Source organism: Mustela nigripes, chromosome 6, assembly GCF_022355385.1.
Source record: "Mustela nigripes isolate SB6536 chromosome 6, MUSNIG.SB6536, whole genome shotgun sequence".
Lineage (NCBI taxonomy): Eukaryota > Metazoa > Chordata > Mammalia > Carnivora > Mustelidae > Mustela > Mustela nigripes.
The window spans coordinates 103926379-103946380 of NC_081562.1; the positions used below are offsets into that span (position 1 = coordinate 103926379).

The window sequence follows — 20002 nt, forward strand, 5'->3', positions numbered from 1 at the left end:
CCCTGCCTCCTTGGCTAATTGGCCTTTATTAAGAGAGCAATCCACAAGGAATAGACTTTCCAATGGAGCCAGAATGTCACTGTTCTGCCAGCCCTGATTTGAAGTGATGGGACAGCTCTGCTGGCAACCATGAAAAGTGACCATTATCCTGAGTGGCAATTATGCCAGCAACCCCAGGCCCGCCCCTGGCCCCTCCATGTCAGATAAGAGCTGGATTTGGGTTGGGAGGAGCTGGGCTGAGAGCACAATCTGCTGTGTGGAGAAGGTGGACACAGGCCCCTAGAACCCAAAGCCCACCCCTGCACTCTCTCTCTGCCCTGCCCAGGATTTAAAGCTCTGAGTCTCCTTTGCCCTCCTGGAGAGGCTCCGATTCACTCCACCTCTCCCTAGAGAAGTCCCCCAGACGGCCCTGGGAGGACTCAGGGAAAAAGCTGATGGAGGGAACTTCCCAGGCTTTCCACTGCTGGGGGAACACCCTGGGGTGTGGGTTTGACTACTGGTATACAGGCCCCTCAGGGTGCTGCCCCCAACAGGCAGGCACCCAGCAGTCGGTAAGTCACCTGTCTTTTTCTTGGTAAGGAGGAGAAGTGCTGGCTGCATAGCCCCTCCTCCTGCCGGCCCCTGGTGATGTCACCCGGGCCCTCAGTAACGACAGAACCCTAGAAGCTCCACCCAGTGGCCAGGACCCAGGATTCTCCCACCCGTGGGGGGGTGCAGGGTGACAGCTGCACCTCTCCTGGGCCCTGGGAATCCTCCCAGCGGGCTCTGAGAAGGCAGGGGTGTGTGGCAGCAGTGGTGGCTTTGGAGAAATACCAGGTAGGCTCCAGGATCTATAGGAAGATCTCTATCTATTGATTGTGGGCCTCAGGTTCAACTCTAATGCCTCGGAAAAGTCTCCTTGGGGGATCTGAGCCATGAGACTAGAAAAAGTGATGGCTACTTAAGTCCTAACAATTGCTCTGGGTCCCAGAGGGTTTGGGCTCTGACCAGCCCTGCATCCCTCCTCACCCTGACCCTCTCACTCCCCTCCAGTCTTCGTGTGTGCACTGGAAAGCAGAAGAAGTGGCCCAGCGGTCCTGCCTCATCACCCACCCCACCTGCCCTTGGCCTAGACACCTTCACCTTTTGCTTCGGCTCTTCCCTCTGCTCCCTCACTCCTATGAAGCCCAGCACCTGCCTGCAGGACGTCTTCATTCAAGTAAAGCACAGTGACCTGCCCTGTGCCCAAATTCTGGCTAACTCCCTGCTACGTCCTTCCACCTCCCAGGGAACACAACGGCGGGCTCTCTTACACGTGCAAGCCTCCATTGCTCTTCTGCTAAATTTCCACCTTTCCTACTTCATCATCTCATAAGTGACTAGCATAAAAGAACTAGGTCTTTGAGATCCAATGTCTCCCAGCTCGTAGCATGTCACAGGAATTCTGAAAATACTAAGTGATCAGAAAAGTCAAAGATTTGGAGAGAGAGACTCCTTGCCTGGTTAAAGAGTGGTGGTAGGTAGCTCCTAATTAGGAAGAGACCTTGCTGTAACCAAAAAAAGAAAGCCACTCCATCAATCAGCTCATTAACTTCTGCCAAGCTCTTAAGGGAAGATGAAAAGAGTTGCTTTTCGCCCCACAGCTAAGTTGCTAGGAGAACCTTCAACACAGGCAAGTTTGAGAACTAACTTCTCTTCCCTATCGAGCAGGACTCAGGAATCTCTACCACACAATGGATGTGGATTTACCACTCTGGCCATCCATTCATTCACTCACAAACTTATAATGAGTGCCTCCAATGTGCAGAGCACCAACGCCCCGGCCATGTATGGTGGGGGGGGGGGGGGGGGGGGGGATGAAAACTAAGTAGGAACTGAGCTGGAAAAGGAAGAAGCCACAAGCAGCTATACCTATTCTGGCCAGCAGATGGCGGGATGGGGGTGGGGAGGAGGGCTGCTGAGTGGGAGGTATTGGCAAAGGCCCTGCCCGCCCTATTAAGGGTTTCCTAGTGAGTGGTAAGATATGCAGAGATGGGGGCAAGGCAGAAAGGTGGGTTGAGACTACAACAAGGGCAGAGAGGGAAACTCCGCAATGAGAGTAAGGCAGCATTCGTGTAAATCACAGACATCAAATACCCACCACCACTTGGCTGACACTGACCAGGAGCACCTGGCCCAAGGAGGCCATGAAATCATTCTTGACATTCCAATGGTTCTGCCCCAGTTCCCACAGAACTCTCAGCACAGGGCAGGTTAACACCCTAACAGCAGTGCCCGCAGGGCTCCAGACCATGCAGGCATCCAGGGAAATTCAACTCAAACAATCTCCAACCGGGCTCCCCAAAAGAGAAGTAGCGGCCTGCGCCCCAAGCTGGAAAGGAGGCTCCCTCCCCAGAGAGAAGGAAAGGATGCTGGACGTCCCATAACTAATGAGGTCAGACATGAGGGAGGCCATTATCACAACAGCCTCCACTCCCCTACCTCGAGACTGGAAAGGAAACCCAGTTCTTAAGGGATAAAGCAATTTGCTCAAGGTCACACGAGAAGCTAACACAGAACCAAGACTAGATTCCTTCTTCTTCCCACTCAGCCCTGAGCTATCCTCTTCTGTGGGAATAGTCACCGCCCCCCACAAACACCCAAAAAAGTTTTGTTAGTTAAAGCTGGTCACTTCACACACGTGTTCAACATCAAAGCACAACTGCTTCTAACTAGCTTCACTGTGAATGACTTTGTCCTGCCCCCAGTGCTCCTTCTGGACCATGGGTGGCTGACAGGCCCTGGGGCAGAGCCAAACATCTGTGCTGACTACGCTGGGGCTCTGGCAAAGAAAAACGGAGGCAGCAGTCGCAATGAAGGAGCCATTAGATAGGAATTTGAGAAGTTTTAAAATCTGCCAAACTTGTATTCCTTTTTGCACACATGCACACGTGTGTGCCCATGGCCTTCAGAAGCACAGAGAACCGAGAGCTATTCCAAGTTGCCCCACTCACTGACCCCTTCTCTAGAAAATCATCCTTCACCGAGGACAGGGCACTCCCTTTGTCCCTTTCAGTCTTTGGGGCTCTGGGAGCCTGGGAGGGCTGGCTGGTGTCCCATGGTGGGAGCACATGGCCAGCCCGCTCCCTGCCCAGTCCACTGCAATCCCTCAAAAGCAGCTGCCTGCCACCCGATGGCAGCAACCCTCCCTCACTCTCCTTTTCCACACATGCCCTAACTCAGGGGCAGACCTGCAGGCTAACAAACACATCCCCCGGCTTGGGACAGGAGCTCCTCTCCTCTTCCAAAGACTCACTGAAGGAGGGAGAGGAAGTGATCTCTGCCATCCCTCCCAGCCCCCACCTCATGCCCACAAAACCAGGCATACTGTCTTCTTGTATATTCAAGAAGAATACAAGAAGAAACTTGAAAATCATCCACATTTGTGCCTGTCTTCCACTCAAGGTCACAGCTGTTAAAAATTCTGGCCCCACACCGATTTCTGCAGGTTACCCGGTGGGGGCACTTGCACCAGGGGAAGGAGGTGGTGGCAAACTTTGCCAGCCACGGAGGAGTAGAGTAAGTCTCTCCTGGAAGACAAGCAATTCGGAGCCTCCATTCAGCCACCAAGGAGAGAGAAAGATGAATGAAGGGGGGGGGGACGATTTTTTAAAAACACGCACACTTACCGTTGTGCAGAAAGCAGGGCAATGCAGCACCACGGAGGAAGAGGGGAGCACGCTACGGTAAGCCCGGAAGAGGAGAGGTGGCAAAGGAGAGCTAAACGCAAGGACTTACCCAGAATATCAGATTGAAGAGGAACATCATGTACTTCAAGCAGCAGAGGCAGCCCCTGGCCATGTTGCACTTCTTAAATTCTAGGAGAAAAACAAAGGATAGGTCCAGGTAAAACACCACGTACTTGCTGCCTTTGGGTGCATTGTACTTGTCAGTCTTGACGCCAGCCTCGGCGCGGCTCTGTCCCCGGGAGCCCGCGGTGCCGTAGAAAGCGCCGGCCGTGAAGCCGCGGCCGAACGGGCGGCCCGAGGTGGACGGCTTGGCAAAGTCCGAGTCCTTGCTGTCCAAAGATGGACTCCGGTGGATCGAAGAATCCTCGCTACTCGACTTCTCCATGCTCGCGTTGTTCCCGGGGGGCGCGAGGGGCGGGGGGCATCGCTCCCGGAGTGGGACGGAGGGGGCGCCCAAGTCGGGCACGGGCGGCGGGTGGGCTGGCGGAACCCTGAACGCCCTCTCTCTGCACCGGGGAGCACTCCCGGCCAGACCCGGTGCTCAGGAGCCGCTACCTCTCGGACGGCGCCCCGCTCCCAGCCAACTGGCCCGGGAGGGCTCTGCGGTGCGGCGCGGCGTGGCGCGGCTCTACGCGCGCTCGCGAACGCTCTCCGGGAACTGGCTGGCCTGCGTAACTTAACGTCTTTGGGGAGGCTGCAATTTGATTTCTCTTTCCAGAGCGTCAGCTCGCCTCCCGGTGCACCGGCCGCTCCACGCGAGGCACAAGGGCACCAGGATCCAGGTCCCCGGGCACACCTCTCCCTGCCCAGCCCCGGCGCTGAGCCCGGCCACTTTGCGGGCGCTCCGCCTCCTTTCGCTCGGCGACTTTGCGGAGCTGCTCGCCGGCCCTGGGCTGCCCCGGCGCGCGGCGGGCAGTGCTCAGAGATCCGCCGCAGCTGCCACCGCTGGGCTTTCCCTGCGAAATCCCAGCCCCAACTCCCGACTCTGAAATCGCCGGGAGCCCCCTCCCCGGGCCCTCGGCCCCGCCCCCCTGCTTTGCATTCGGCCAATGAGCACTGGGCCTGCCAGGGGGCGGGCAGCCTCCCCCTCCCCAATGACACATTATCTTTAATAGGATTAGCGTTCTGCTGTGTGCCTATACCAGTGCGCCGGGAGCCCTCGCTAAATGTCAAGGGCTCCGGAGCTGGGGGTGAACCAGAACCTTCATCGGAAGGCGCTGGTCTCTTCCACGGGAGAAAAGGGGGCGGCGAGAGAAAGGGAATGGCTGGAGATAACAACGACCCAAGGAAACCAGAGAAGAGGGCTGGGGAGGACAGGAGGAGGAAAGAAGCGCGGCCACTGTCGAGCTGGCCGCCGCCCCCTGTGCACACGGGGCCAGTGGAGGCACACGGTCCCTCCACTACACACGCGCGCACACGCTTTTGCACACGTGGATCTGGCTACCGCACGCAGGGAAAAGAGACCGCAGCGGAGGGGCGAGGTGTGGGAAAGGCGCTTGGGGCCTCCGCGGGGCGCGCGCCGCCTCCCCGCCCCCTCCGCGCGCGCGCGCACGCTCCAGCACACACGCGGCTCCGCGAGACTCCTGCAGCTGTGCGAGCCCCCCCAACCCCCACCGCCCCTGCGTTCCCGGGTGGGATGCCGTGCTCGCTGGGACCCCAGCTGGGCTGAGAAGAGTAGGTGGCAGAAGTAGTGTCCTGCCTTGCCCCTCTGAATCCTGCCTGTGCCAAGGGTGACGTTGGAGTGCTCTTGGACCCAGGCTGGGTCCTCTCCCATGAGGACTGCACAAAAGGGGCTGGTCAAGGGAAACAGCAAGAAGAATGCTCTTGCTAGGGGCTAGGGAACACCCAGGAGGAGCCCTTTACCCTGCCGTAAAACACTGCACCTGTGTCCCCTGGACTTGTGCGTAAATCTGCACAGCTGATCAGGAGAGACCATAGTTGGCAAACAAAGACAACTAAAAGACTTGGGGGGGGGGGGCGGTGAGGAGCCCACGTTTCCTTTCTGTCAGCAGAAAGAGTGCTGAGAACCCCTGAGAGGGGCTTCGTATTTTTGAAGCTCAGTACCCCAGCACCCAACACCCGGCTTGGCCTCTAGCAGGCGCTAGACAACGATGACTGGATAGAAGAATTCCTGCCTTCCCTGGGGAGCAGGAGTATGATATGTCCAACCTGGATCCCATCAGACATGTATTCCACACCTGCTATGTGCTGAGCCAGGCCCCTTGAGGAGACAGATACAAGGCGTGCTGCTCCCCGCCGTTCAGACACACACAATCTAGTCCAAGGTGATGAGCAGGGACATAACTGGCTATGGTGGAGGCAGAGAGGGACACTTATTCCAATGGGAGCGAATTGAAGACCCTCAAGGATCCACTGGGGTGGCCCTCTATGGAGTCTGTACCCTCTCTGGCTCAGAGGCAGCAGGGGCTGGCTCTCAGCTTCTTTAAAGGGACTTGCAATGGTGTTACTATCCTAAGCCCCTTCCCCACTTAGAGGGCAGCCCAGCAGTGAAACCTAGGGAGTGTCATGGCCATGGCACCTTGATCTCCTGGTTGGGCACAACAGCCCTCTGGATGCTACCCACAGATGAGAGGCAGGTGTCTGGCTGGCTCCCTACTGACCCCACTGCCACCTGACTGGAATGGCTGACGCCTTTTGTCCTCTTCAGCCTCGACCGACTCCCATGGGCTCCCGTTCTCATAACATTACTTCTTTGATGCAGGAGAGATCGTTTACCAGCTGGACTGTGAGTCAGGAGACCTGTTTTTCACTCTGAGCTCAATGTTGAGCCGTATGATCAAGGACAAGGTGGTTTTGCCTTTCTGAGCTACTATTTCTTCCTCTTTAAAATGTGGATTAATAGAGCCTACCCCCCGAGAGGTGTCGGCAGAATAAAGTGAGCTGGCAGATGCAAGACCAATGTGAGCCTTGTAAGCACTGAGCAAATTCAAGGGCCTGGTGTCACTAGCCTCAGAAAGACTTGGTGTCAGCACGGGCCCTCCCAAGCTGGCCCCCTCCTAATGTCTTCCTCTCTCTCTCTCTTTTTTTTTTTTTTTTCATCAACTCACACCTTGTTCAGTAAGAATAGCATCTGCCTTGTCCCTAGATCGTTCCTCCTTCATTCCTGATTATAAGTGGATTCAGGCCAGTAATTATTTCCTCAGCAGTGGAGGCCCTGATGGGCCAGGATGAAGGAGGAGGTAAGAAGAGGAGGCTGCCCAGTATAAAAGTTCTGGTCACTCCTGGCCACCTGTGTCGGGAGGGCATTGAAGGCCTCAGTCCATTAACAAAGTTCAGTCATGTCCCATCAGGGCACCCAGCTTAATCATCATCAGGATGTTAAGAACAACAGAGAACTGCAAGGCCTCATTATATCCCAGGCACCAGATCACACACAGCAACTGAGTCTTCCCGCCAACCCTATAGAATAGTGATATTATTATTCCCATTTCACAGGTAAGTAAACTGTATGATTTCAAAGCCCATTTCTTCACTCTCCTGGACTCAAAACCTAGTTCCCAACCATGGGAATCTTCCAGTCTAAAAGGCAGAATCTAAAAGCACAACAGAGAATCTGAAATTTCGTGTCCTGATGAGAGGTCATAGAGAAAAGGACTTCATAAAAAAGGACCTAAAAAAAAAAAAAAAAAAAAAGCCTTCTGCCCCCACTCCAAGACTGTACATAGAGAAGCCCAAAGAAGAATGATACAGCCAGTTCCATGACAGGACCAGCAAAGAGCTGTCCCTTATACCCCCTGGAGTGGGTGTGGCCAGGGAGAGAAGAGTGTGAGGGCACCCCGGAAGGCGTGGGTTTGGTACACTGAGGGGCAGTGAGGAGCCAGGCCTGCCTGGAGCGGGAGAAGGTGCCTGGGAGTCAAAGTGGGCTACTGGGCACGGCTTTGCATGACACAGGAAAAGTCTGGACTTCATTCTGGAGCTCCCCAAGCAGTGGAAGCACATGACAACACCGGTGCCCTAGGAAGCTGGGCCTGCAGCATGGAGAGGTGAGAAGATCCGCCGCTGTGGTTGCCCCAGCTTCTGAGATTGTGGGTGCAGAAGTAATGACCAGAGAACAAAGGTGGCCTGAGGCCCCATGTCTCCTGCCCACCCCTGAGCCTTAGCTGCTCGCCATGCTCAGGGGAGCTGGAAGACACAGCCTGCCCTTGAGGATCTCTGAGCATGTGAACAAGGCCGAGCTGCCTTGCCTTTTTTTTTTTTTTTTTTTAAAAAAAAAAACAAAAAAAAAAAAAAAAAAGTGAAGCAAGTCCAGAATTCCCAGAGGGGAGAAAGAGAAGTGAATACGTGAAATCAACATGCAACGTCTCTGCTGACTGGCAACTGGGGAGATGTGGGCTCAGAGTAAATGCCAAGCTCTCTCTGCCTCTTCCTGAGTTTCTCAGGCCTGCAGCGTGAGCCAGAGCTCTCAGCTTTGGTCTCTCACTCACCCACACGCAATCAGAGCTCATGGGCCCACACAGATCCCCTTCCTGACCTGCACTGAATATTTCTGTGATCAGCAGCATGCATGGCTCATGGGGTATCCTGTACCTCAAACAGGGCAGCCTTGCGGAGAATTTAGGTTAGACACGAGGTGGCACTTGCTATCCTAAGGAACATGTGAGATGGACCACTGCTGTAGGAGAAGGGAGTCTTAGCCCATCCTAGTTTTTAAACTCCAAAATTGGGATCTTTTTCAGCAATACAGAAAATGCTTTAATTGCTAAACAAACAATTTACCAATGGTGTCAAAAGAGAAGAATGTCCCTAAGCAGGGGGCCCATATCCCACAATGTGTGCATGAAGGCTCAGGAGCAAGGAAAGGTTAGGAGGGTCCAGAGGCCAGAGCAAGGCTCTTTGCCAGGGAAATTAAACAGCTACAAGGTCATGCGTTCCCATACTTGGCCAGGATTCAGGGAGGACAGTAACAATACCAGTGAAAAGATCAGAGTAAAAAAAGAACTAGGGGTAGTTCTATTTTTTTTTTTTTATGTGTTTAATTTCTGAGACTTGTAAGGAAAACACACAAGCAAAGAGGGTTTGGCTGCAGAGGCAAGGTCCACCGTTAGAATGGCTCAGGACAGCATACCAAGGGTGACCCGGTACTTCGTTCTCTGGGGAGAGGTTTGCTCCTCCCTCCTGAGTCCCCAGCTGTTTGTTCAGCCTGCAATTATAGTTTGCCCACATGCCTCTGCTCTGGCCACTGGCTACCCAAAGGAGGGAGGGGCTGAATCTGAATCACCTCGTCCCTGCGCCCCGCCCCGACCTTCCACCACCCCGGGGCCTGTCACAGGGACCACCATGGGATAGGTACTCAGAATGTGTCAGCAGGTAGAGAGGAAGGGAAGACCACCATACCTAAGTCCTGAGTTCTAAGGAGAGCCTGAGAGCCCCAAGTTGATTAACCAGAGGATGGGACCCAAGCCAGAAATCTATGGAATTGTTCCTGGAAAGCAGGCTATCTGAGGCCATCAGAACCTGATGAGGGAACTCAGGAAATTTAAATTTCCCAACTACAGATAACAGAATGGAAAGGCCACAAGGTCAACTATTTTGTTCACAGCCGTATCCTCGACACACAGAGCAGCGCAGCATGGTGAGGAAAGGGACAGATAGATAAAGAAGCTTTGGATCAGGGGCCATTTTGGAGGAAGACTGGGGAAAGACAAGAGGGAGAAAACAGGAAAGACCAACAGGAACCAGACAGAGACCAAGCTGCGCACGGACCCCTTCCATCCCCGGCAGGCCACGCCTTTTGGAGGAGCTCTAAGGACCATGCAGGTCCCCCTCCAGCTGAGTCCCTGCTGAACTCTAGTCCCTGTGAGCTCCCCAGAGCTGTGGTCACGTCTCAGAGCCCAAGTGCTGGCTGTTAGGAGCCCTGTCAGGGACCACTCCTGGCCACTGAGAAACCATGACTGTGAAGGGTCCCTTAGCTGTGTGTCCGCACGCCACACATAAGAAGTGAGGTGAGCATCCCGGTCAGAGCATGTGCTGCTGACCCTGCGGGCAGTTCACTCTGAGGAGACAGGGTCACGGCTGTCGACCAACTGTACTGCTCATGACCCGGTCAGGAGTGCTGCACGTCAGGCCTCCAGATTGCAAGGAACCAGGTGGAAGGTGTGTTTGGACCGTCAGGAACACCAGCACCACTCAGCACATACCACATGCCCGAGTGGCTGTGGGCCAGCGGGGCCCGGTTCTGTGAGAAGCCAGGGTGTGTGCTCAGATGGCATCAGTGCCCCCTGTCTGAACGGCCATCCCACCCCGCCATGGAGGGCCGGGCTCTAGCGAAGTAATGGCGTGGAAACCCTCGGGGCTTTGGGACTAAATGGATCTGAGTCCCAACCCCTTCTGGAGCAGGTGACTCCAGAACTGCCGGGTGATCTAGAACGACCACTTCCCCCCATATCTCAGTTTCCCCAACCACAAAATGGAGATGATAATGCACACTCCCCCAGGCAGGAAGAAGACCGAGATTAAAGGTGAAAACCACAATGTACACAGCACAATGTCCAAAACAGAAATGTTTAAAGGAATTGAGGCACTCTTATGATTACCAGCATGATTTTTAGAGTAAATACGGTCACAGTCCCCATTGACGTACAATGCAGGGAACAAAGATACGACGTAATGGATGCACAATAGTCAGTGGCTCCAATTCTAGGGGTAAGCACCTCCCCCTCAGTTCTGGGCCCCCTTCCCCTCTGCCCAACACACCTGCACTTGGCCATCCCATCCGTTCCAGGGCCATTCACCTGCTGATGTCCCCTACATGTTCACCTGGGCCTGCCCCTGCTTCTGAGCCCCAAGTGCATGTACCCAGCTCCCATCCAGCAGCCCCACTGGCTGCCTCCCAGGCAGCTCCAATTCCACGTGCCCTGGACCAACTGAACTTGCCCTAGCCCTGCTCCCCTGGCCATAGCCTCCCCTTCTAGATCAACAGCCAAACACTCACCCTGCTGTTTATGCCCAAAACCCAAGATTCATGCGTGATTCCCCAGTGCCACTTGTTCCCCTTCTGATCAAACACAAGTCCTTTCCAATGAGCCACCTTCTACTTCTGTCTCCACGGGCACTGCCCTGACCCCATCCTAACCCGTGTCCCACCTGGGCTCTTGCTGCAGCCTGGGACAGAGCCCCCGGCCCCACCCTGGCCCCAGGGTCCTCTTCACAGGGCAGCTGACACTGTCTTCTCCCTCACCGTGCTCCCTTGTTTTCCTGAGATTAGGGGTGTGTGTGTGTGTGTGTGTGTGTGTGTGTGTGTGTATTAGTCTACTTTACTACTGCAGTCCAAATTCCTGAACCAGCCTAAAGGTCTGGCACCCCCTGCCCCAGCCTACCTGTCTAGCTCCGCTGGCAAAGATTCTCCTCGTGCTCATTATGCCCCTGCCAGAGAACCCTCTGAACTTACCTCTCCTTGAGTCTTTGCCCATGCTCATCCCTCTGCCTGGAACACTCTTTCTCAACTCACTGTCCAACCTACTGCTACTCATCCCTGAGCTCTTGCAAAGATTTTCAAAGAAGTTTCTTCCAGTTTGCTGGCTGCCCCTGCAGGCTACACTGCAGCTCCGCTGCCCATCAAGAGTACAGTCTCAGCATCACTGGCCTCTTCCTGCCTAGCCCTCGTCCCAGTTTGGAAGCCTGTTTCCTTGAGTGACAGTTTGCGACCTGATTCTCCTACTTGACCACAAACTGAGGACGGCAGGGACTGGGTCTGTTCTTCTCACTACTGCGTACCCAGTACAATGCCTGACCAGCAGCGGGACTCAATTAACACTTGATAACAAATGAATGGGAGCTCATCGCAGGGTGTGCACACGGCAAGCCGGATCACAAAGAAGGGCCTTCCGGTTGTATGGTCACCTCAGGCCATCTAAGCAACAATACCTCAGGATACTAGCTACCTATGTGATCTCTAGCTCAACTACAAAACAAGGAGCTTGGACTAGTTGGTTCTTCAAGGCTTTTTCCAACTTCTAGCCCTGCTATTCCCACCTGTGAAATGGGAAGATGGGCAGGACCAGTCAGGCAGAGGTAAGAGGAAGAGTTTGCTGGAAGGGGAAACGGCTAGAGAAAGCAGAGAGAGAGAGAGTGCCCCAGACATCCAGGAAGGGCATGTCCACATATCCAGCAAAAACAAAGCTTCACAGGAAGTCCACGTGGGAGGGAGCAGAGATGACCCTGGATGCTTAGGGGCTTCCCCACCCCCCCTCTGGTCACCTCCAACCCCTGCACCCTCCTCCCCCTACATGCCCACCAAGATGAACACACATCAAAGTCACTGTGTCCTCTATCTAGAACTCCCTTTCCCCACATGCTCTGAGTGGCTAACTTTCACTGCCCAGGTGGCATCCATGTGGCCTCCTCCTGAAGTCTGGGGCCCGTCCTTGGAGCTCCAGAGTCCATCAGAGCACGGCACTGCCTGTTCACTGACCTCCCCGAGCCCAAGTCTATGTGCTCCTTGAGAGCACTGGCCGTGCCCATCACCTCTGCGTTCCAGCCCTTGGCACACTGGCTCCCACGCAGGAGCTCTTAAACACCTCCAAGCACGTGAGGGAAGCAGCAAGGGTCTCAGCGGGGCTCTTGAGCAAGGGAGAGCCACACTGTAGAAAAATGCACCCTGGCTTAGAGCAGAGAAGTCTTTATGCAAAGAGCAAGAGTGGCCTGTCCCAAAGGACAACAGTCTTTTCTTTGAGCAGGTGTACAGAGTAGGAAGGAACAGCAGAGACCGAGCCCTGAAAGAGCAGGCTGGTGGCCCACTGGGGTACTGCCCACCCTAGGTTCTCAGGCCCTTTTTCCCAACAAAGTCCCCAACCAGCACCATCTTTATTTTAAGCCCCATCAGCATCCCTGTGAGATTCCCTAAAAGGACCTGGTGTGCAAGGCATTGTGCTGGACAGATGTACCAGGACCCGCACACAAGCACACACTGAGCCATTCACTCCAGGGAGACCGAGAGAAAGAAAGGATTTGTTATAAGGACTTATCAAAGAGGGCAGGTGGCTTCCGGGAGGATGAGATAAGGCCAGACTGCCAGGCACAGGGAAGTGTGATGAAGCCCGAGGTTTATTGCCATGCACCAGTGGAAATTCACTGACCCAGCAAATCCAATATTCCTGAACCACCCCATGGAGGGCACTGACTTGCCGGCCAGGCCAGCTCTCTCTGACCTAGCGTCCCGCCTGCCTGCGAAGCTGGCCCTGCAGCTGGGACCCATCCACCGATTGAGGAACTGCCACCTGCTGCCTCCCCTCTTCCCTCCATCCCTCCGCCCCTCCGCCCCTCCGCTGGGCCTAGGACCATTGTCGGGAAGAGCAGCGTGTGCGGAGCACTTGGGATGCTCTAAAGAAGATGGGGGAAACACGCCCCGATTCAGCCGGCTCTGACCCCTCACAGGAAGGGAGCTTGCACGAGTTCCACCTGAGCTGAGGAGGGAGCGTTGTGTGCTGAATGGGTGAGGGAAGGCATATTCGGGCAACCCTACTGGGCAGAAGCTGGCTGTCGAAGGACTCACGAGTCTCATAGTGCATGAAGCTGCTGGTGGTCCCCAAACTGCCACCAGCCACTTCGGTAAAGTGAGGCAGCAGCGCTGGCCAAAACCCCAGGGCATCTCTGTTGCCTCTGCCCATGACCCCACATCTATGCAGCTGAGTCCATCAGGGTACCTCCAGCTGAGGGCCCTCAGAGAAGCAGCCACCCCAGCCCTCTCTTGTCTCCCAAGTAGCAGAGACGAGAATGGTCATGAATCAGGCCCTTTGCAGTCCTGCATGTTCTTCCAAAGCCTGCCAGGTTGTCCCAGCGGAGTTGCTGTAACCCAATCTTCCGTGACACGTACCCAGCCATGGCCCCTGACCCAGACTTGCCCAACACATGCCCAGCATGCAGTGGGCACACACGCACGTTCCCCGTCACGGCCTTCCCTCCCGGAGACTGCCAGCCCCGCTCCACCTCCCCCTGCCACAGTGCCCTTACTGCCTCCCATCCTCCTCCTAATGGCCCCTGCCCCAGGCTGCCACCATCGCGGACCAGAGACAGGGCTCCGGGCTGCCATACTGCCCCCTCACACCAGCTCCAAATCTGCTGCCTGCTCCCTGGGCTTTAACACACACACTCAAGCTTGGCATTCAAGACCTTCTACACTGTACTTTGCGGGCCTTTTTTCCCATGAGTTCTGACCTGTGCCCTATTCCCCCAGCAGTAGGAGCTCCTCACAGTTCTCTGGACATGTCTCCACTTTCCTGTCTCCACACTCTGGTGTATGGCCTGCCCTCCACCCAGGACGGCTCCCCCACCCATCTCTGTCTGTAGTAGGCAGGTCAGGACTCATCTCAAATGTCACATCCTCCATGAATGAAACTCTGATCCTACAGATCCCCCAAACTAAGAGGCCCTCTTCCTGTTCTTAACCTCTCTTTGGGGCACTAATCTCACTCTGCCTTGTACCATGGCTGTTTGCATGGAAGTCTTCCAACAAGACAACAGGAAGACCTGAGGTGATGAACACTCCTGTGATCCTCTTGCAGAACTAGCCTGATATGTGGAGAACACTCCAGAAATGTGAAGACAAATTAACCGAATCCCTCAACACCATCCACATGGCCCCCAAACCTCACCCCCGCCTCCGCCATACATACTCACCTCAACCCATGCATTGGACATGCCTGACACTGCCCTCAGCCTTTTTGGTGGGGACTCACCTTGCTAAATCACTAGCATCTGTCCTCCCTCCTGGAGGCCCTTTATGGTGTCACCCACCAGATTGGGCCACCTCCTGAAGCAGCGGAGGGCTCGGATGTCCAGCCTGGAGCTCAGAGAATGCGGCTGTGCTCCACGAGGCCCAGTGTGTCTGGGTGGCTGCGTGTCACTCATCCCCCAAGCTCTGGCCCCAAGGGGTGCTTTCATATCCCAGTCGGGCCAGATGCCAGGGCACACCTGCTCTTCCCCTCCCCCACACCGCTGCCAGAGGAAATGCCAGCCTGCAGCCTCGGCTGGTCGGCCGGACACAGCAGGGACAGGCACTGAGCACTGGCACGGCCCCTCTCTCCCTCCACCCCCGAAGCCTGGGCCTGACCAGCATCCAACCTGGCTTATCCCCGATCCTTCCATGAATGCACGCTCCACTCGACTCTACAGCCTTCTCTGCCTCCCAAAGGGAGAGCCCAGGACAAACCCTCGTGCTGTAGGGAGCCAGGCAGGATGAAGGGCTGGGGCCCAGGGCCTCACTCTGGCACTGACTACTGCTGTGACCTTGGTGAGAGGCTTATAGCTCTCTGAGCACAGTACAGATTGTCTAAATGAGTGAATAAGCACATTTCCCTTTTCTCGTCTGAGAACAGGGGGCTGGATACGATTGTGAGGACCAGATGAGGCATTGCCTGGGAAACTGCTTTATCCAATGGATGGAACCTGCCATCCACACACACATACACTGGAACCATCCCGGCTTCATAGGAACTCCACAAAGAACGCTATACTGGTTACTAATCACTGATGACTGCCTGAGCTCCCCTGACAGGACCATACTGGGCCCACCATGGTGGGTGTTACTGAGAAGCATTAACCCTTAGTACCTAATGGTCCATATGGGGAAAGAGCAACAAAATGAAAGGGCAGCCGGCCACAGAAGCACACACACACACATGCCAGAGCGGGAATTACAGACCGAGTGCTCAGAGGACTTGCCCAGGGAGGCCTGGCTTATGTGGGAAGGCTTCCTAGAAAAGATGGGATGCATGCTGAGCCCCCATCCTCACTGAAGGAGGGCAGAGGAGAGGGGTCCCAGATGCCCAAACACAGTGAACAGAGACCTGTGACCCAGCTAGTTCAAGGGGCTTTCATGTTTAAGAGCGCACGTGAGAGGTACAGGAGTTAGTGGCAGACTTGGGACTGAACCCATGTCTCCTGACTGCTGACCCACTGATCTTCCCTTACAGCGAGCGGACCTACTTTGCCGCACAAAGCTGACCCCTACGGAGGCCTGCATATGGTGTGCTCTGTACACAGAAGGAGGTTGAGGGAAGGGACAGAATGAGATGAGAGAGCACTCATGCATCGGGATGGTCCAGCCAGGAGTGACGGAGAAGCCCCACAGCGTGGCACCAGGGGATGAGCCCCATCAACCCTGGGTAACACACCAATACCTGCTCACATCACACCCTCAGCCGGCATGGCCCTCGTGCTTTCTGACTTCACACGGCAGGAACATGTGTATGTGCTTTACCCAATGAGAGCAAACAGAGGCCCGTCCTCCAAAGCCACAGTCCTGGTAGAGGGGAGATGACAAGCCGGGGGTGGGCTGAGAAATGTGTAACAACCAGCTCTCCTGGCAAGGACCACAGATGGTGGGAAAAGCCATGATCTGTAGTCCTTGCCAATTTCCACGGTGTCAATCCTCCTTTCATGGCCAGTTTCAGGCTACCCATGGCTTAACAGCTGGCAAATTTTCCTATCATTTACTAATAGGCTCTTGAGAGCCAGTGCCCATGGGCTCCAGCAAACCACAGCGCAGCTCCCTTCCCTCCAGAAAAAACTCCACGGCCAGGAGAAGAAACCCAGCCCTGTCCCATCCTCCCCCTTGGTAGGAAAAGTCCCACGGTTATGGTGTGGGAGTTGGAACGCTGGCCAGACACGTCACAGGGAAGGGGTGGAGCACTCCTCTTGTCTGGTCTTTTGAGGTGCCCCACAGGTGGCCTAATCACCAGAGAAAGACAACTGAAATTAGCTCCTGTACTACCGTGACCTTCAATTTGTGAGAAATGCAGGATCTGCAAAGTGCACCAGAGCACAACACAACTGAACAGGGTATGCCTCTACTTTTCGGTTAACTGATTGCTTACGATCTCTCTCCCTGTGAAGCTCCGTGAGGGCGGGGATTGGGTCTGCTTCATTCCTCGCTATTTTCCCCTGGGGCAAGTACTCAGTAAGCACTTGCTGGACCAAGGAATGCCTGGAGGATGCCCCTGCCTGATCCTCTGGGTGCCATCTTGGTTTCCCAAGAGGAGGCAGCCAGGGAGTGAGGGAGCCCAGTGGTCAGCGCCTGCCCGACTGGGCTCGGGATGCCTGCATTCTTGTGCTGATCCTGCCACCATGACCAGGCACAGCAGCACCCTCAACCCCACCTCTGAGCACATTTTCTCCCCTCAGGCCAGAATGGGGCCCTACATGGCTAACCCTGAGCAGTACAAAGGGCCAGGGCGAAGGCCAGACAGGACACCAAGCCAAAGGCCTCTGAGCTCCGTGGTAGGAGGCTCTGTGGTCAGGTTCGAGTCATTCCTTTAAAAGATCTTAGGAAAGACTAGCTCCCTGCGTCCCCTCTGCACCACCCACACCTGAGCCCCCAACTCACCACCCCCTGTTCCCCCAGCCCTGAGCCTAGAAGAAAATCCCCAAAAGTGCTCCCCACCCCAGTGGCTGGAGCCAGTGGAGCCCCAACTCCAAGCAGCTGCCCCATCACGCCTCAGGCGGGCTCCCCACATGCAAAGCAGCCAGCTCATACTGCTATTTTAAGCTCTGCGGGCCCAGCTGTAGCACGTAGCCACAGCGGGCCGGAGGCCCGGGCTGAAGGTAGAAGCAACTAACTCACTAAGAGTGCTGACCTGGGGAGCTCGGAAAGGGAGTGTCGGCCACCCTACATACCACCAGACCTTCCGTGGAGGGACGGGAAACTCCCGGTCCACACCCTCAAACCCACCAGCAATGGGGCAAGTGAGTCAAGAGCTGCGTTAGGCACACCCAGATTCCATTTCTGAATGTGACCCCCTGTGTTTCCACATTGAAACAACTCCTTGCCCCATCCGGACAACCTCGAAATTCCAACAGAGCTGGAGTTAACACGGTACCCAGGACTGGACATTGCAAGGAAACACCAAAAATGCAGACCAAATGAAGGGAGCTGGCATCCTGTTATCTGAGAATGGCCTATTCACTGGGTCCCTCTCTCCACCCCTCTCCCTGACTCCAGTCCCTCTCAGTGACTCTACACACTGCAGGACACACAGCCACCCTCGACAAACACTTGTTTACTGAACGACTGCTTCCACATGTATTCCTAAACCAAGTGTGGTCACAGGACAAACTTGTCGTGATCACTGTTATCATTAGCATTCTTCACAAAAACATACACATTTCGAGTGACCTCATCAGGCACCCAAACTGGTAATAAAGACCACAGGAGCAAGGAAGCAGAAGAGTTTAGCAACAAAACAGGGATGCTCCAGGCTGCGACCCTTCCTGAGAGGGCTGCCACTACCCACCTCCAAGGGAAGAGTGACACTGTGTTCTCTGGGCAGCATGTCTCCTGATGTTGTGCAACATGGAGGCCCTGCTCTAAGCCACCCCCTTCCATGGGACAGCCAGCAGCAGGGAGCTGGCTTAAGAAGTGATGCACAGAACAGAAGCTCTGAGTGCAGGCTAACCCCATCCCAGCCTCATGCCGCAGGACATTAGCAAAACCACCCGGGGCAGGCTGGGTCACTTGTACCAGGAGCTTGCCACACAGCTCTAATTGCTCAGTTTAAGCAACATCAGCACCAGGGAAAAGGGGAAGGGGATCCAGAAGCTGCTGTAATTAGGGAGCTCGGGGATCTCTCTTCTTGCTACCCATCTATCTCAAGACTGAAGTAGCCACCCACATGGTAAAGAAATAGATTCGCCACCTGGATTAGGGGGAGAGAGAGGGCAATTCCTTGAATTTTCTGGCTGGAAAAAGATCCCAGAAGCTATGGGTCTTCGGAGATCATCCAATTCACTTCTCTCCTCTCCTCCCCTGCTTCCCTGGCTTCAGTCAACCCAGGCGGACTCCTCGTAACATTTTTATTGTAATTGTAAAAGCGATGACAGCAACTTGCATCTACAGAAGTGTATACTGTACAAAGGGATTTCACCTAAGCCAGGATTTCACCCTCATTGAAGTCCTGGGAGGCAGAAGGGCCACACACATCACCGTATCCAAGGGGATGAGACCTGCACTGAGCCCGTCACTGAGGGGCCACACCGGGCTCCACAGCCCTGGTCCTGTGCCCTATCCAAGTGCCGAGTTCCCTTCCAAACACATTTCTCTCAGTGAGGTTCCCAGGCCACCTACTTCCAAATCCCTGGGCGTTCTGAGACCAAAGGCAAATTCCTGAGCCCACTCTGGCCTCATGGAGTCAGAATTCCTGGAAGCAGGACCATGATAACCTCCTCTGGTAATAAAACGTTCAAGGAATTCTTAGAGCGTGCTGAACTCAGAGGACCCCTGGCAGCCCTTCCTTTCCCAACTCAAGCAGCATCACAAGTCCGACTGCCTCCAGCAAAACCCTCCAGGCCTGGACACTGTTTGGGCGCGAGACCCCCACTGCTCCCTTTGGTTCATCTCCTGAAGACACATGTGCACGTAATCACCAAAGTCACCCTGAGACATTTCTGTCAGGAATCTGAAGTCACACCAGCTGGGAAGACAGCCCTGGCCAAAAGCTCCCCTCTCTAGCAGGGACCTATCTGCCAAAACCACTCTGTCAGCCCCAGCCCATATTCACAGATGTGAGCAGGGAGGGGGCGCGGGGAGGCAGAACAGAATGTAGGATTAGGTCACTCTGGGGAAGCTTCTCTTTCCCTCCCACATGTGTCATCAAAGATACAGCCTTGGACTGTTCACTTTCAGATATGCCCGCTCCCCGGCCGAGCTGACAAAGTGGATACCCAGCATTCCCACCATCAGCCCTTGAGACGGCTCCAGACGGCACACCATCATCTGCTCTGACCCTGTGTGCCCCGTTCTGTCATGGACCCGGCCCCCAAGTGGCTGTCCCAGCCTCAGGGAGGGCTCCGTGGCCCCGTTCAGCTCTCCATCAGCCTGCCCTGATTACTAGGCTTCAGTCAGCATCCCCTCCCATGGCAGGGAGGCTCCTCAGGTTGATGGCCCAGTTACAGGTCTCCCTCTCCTTGTGACCCTGACACACACCTGCCCTCTCCCGCTCCCCATCCCCGGCCACGTGGTCTCCTTGACTCAGTCTGGGCAGCCCGAATGGGCTGGGCTCATCTTTGCAAATGGACCGTCAGCTGCAAGAGAGCTGAGCGCGAGTCAGTTCCTGCTGTGTCCCCTTAGCATCCAGTCACGTGCCAGTGACTCAGGAAGCACTTGTTGAGTGAATGAGCCAAGTCTGACCATCTAGCCCCAGCCGACTCCAGTGCTTCCAGAAAAAGGCAGGGGGCTGGGAGCGAACGGGGTTGTGGAGAGTGAACCACAGGGTGAGAGAGAGGGAGAGAGAGAGCGAAGAGCTCACTCACATAAGGCCAAGAACAAGGCACCAGCTCCCCAG

The 20002-nt window shown here is 55.2% G+C and overlaps 1 protein-coding gene across 5 annotated transcripts in view; it reads right to left on the bottom strand.

Annotated features, from left to right (window-relative positions):
- Nucleotides 1-20002, bottom strand: part of TSPAN9 (tetraspanin 9) — a 192200-nt gene that overhangs the window by 79600 nt on the left and 92598 nt on the right. For 3 of the 5 annotated variants that reach the window (XM_059403796.1, XM_059403797.1, XM_059403798.1), the window contains one exon: nucleotides 3757-3836. In XM_059403796.1, coding sequence (XP_059259779.1) covers nucleotides 3757-3819 — 63 coding nt within the window. In that variant the 5' untranslated portion in view covers nucleotides 3820-3836. Of the gene's footprint in view, nucleotides 1-3756; nucleotides 4693-20002 lie in introns of those variants that run through there. The other 2 variants (XM_059403795.1, XM_059403793.1) reach the window with 1 other exon arrangement.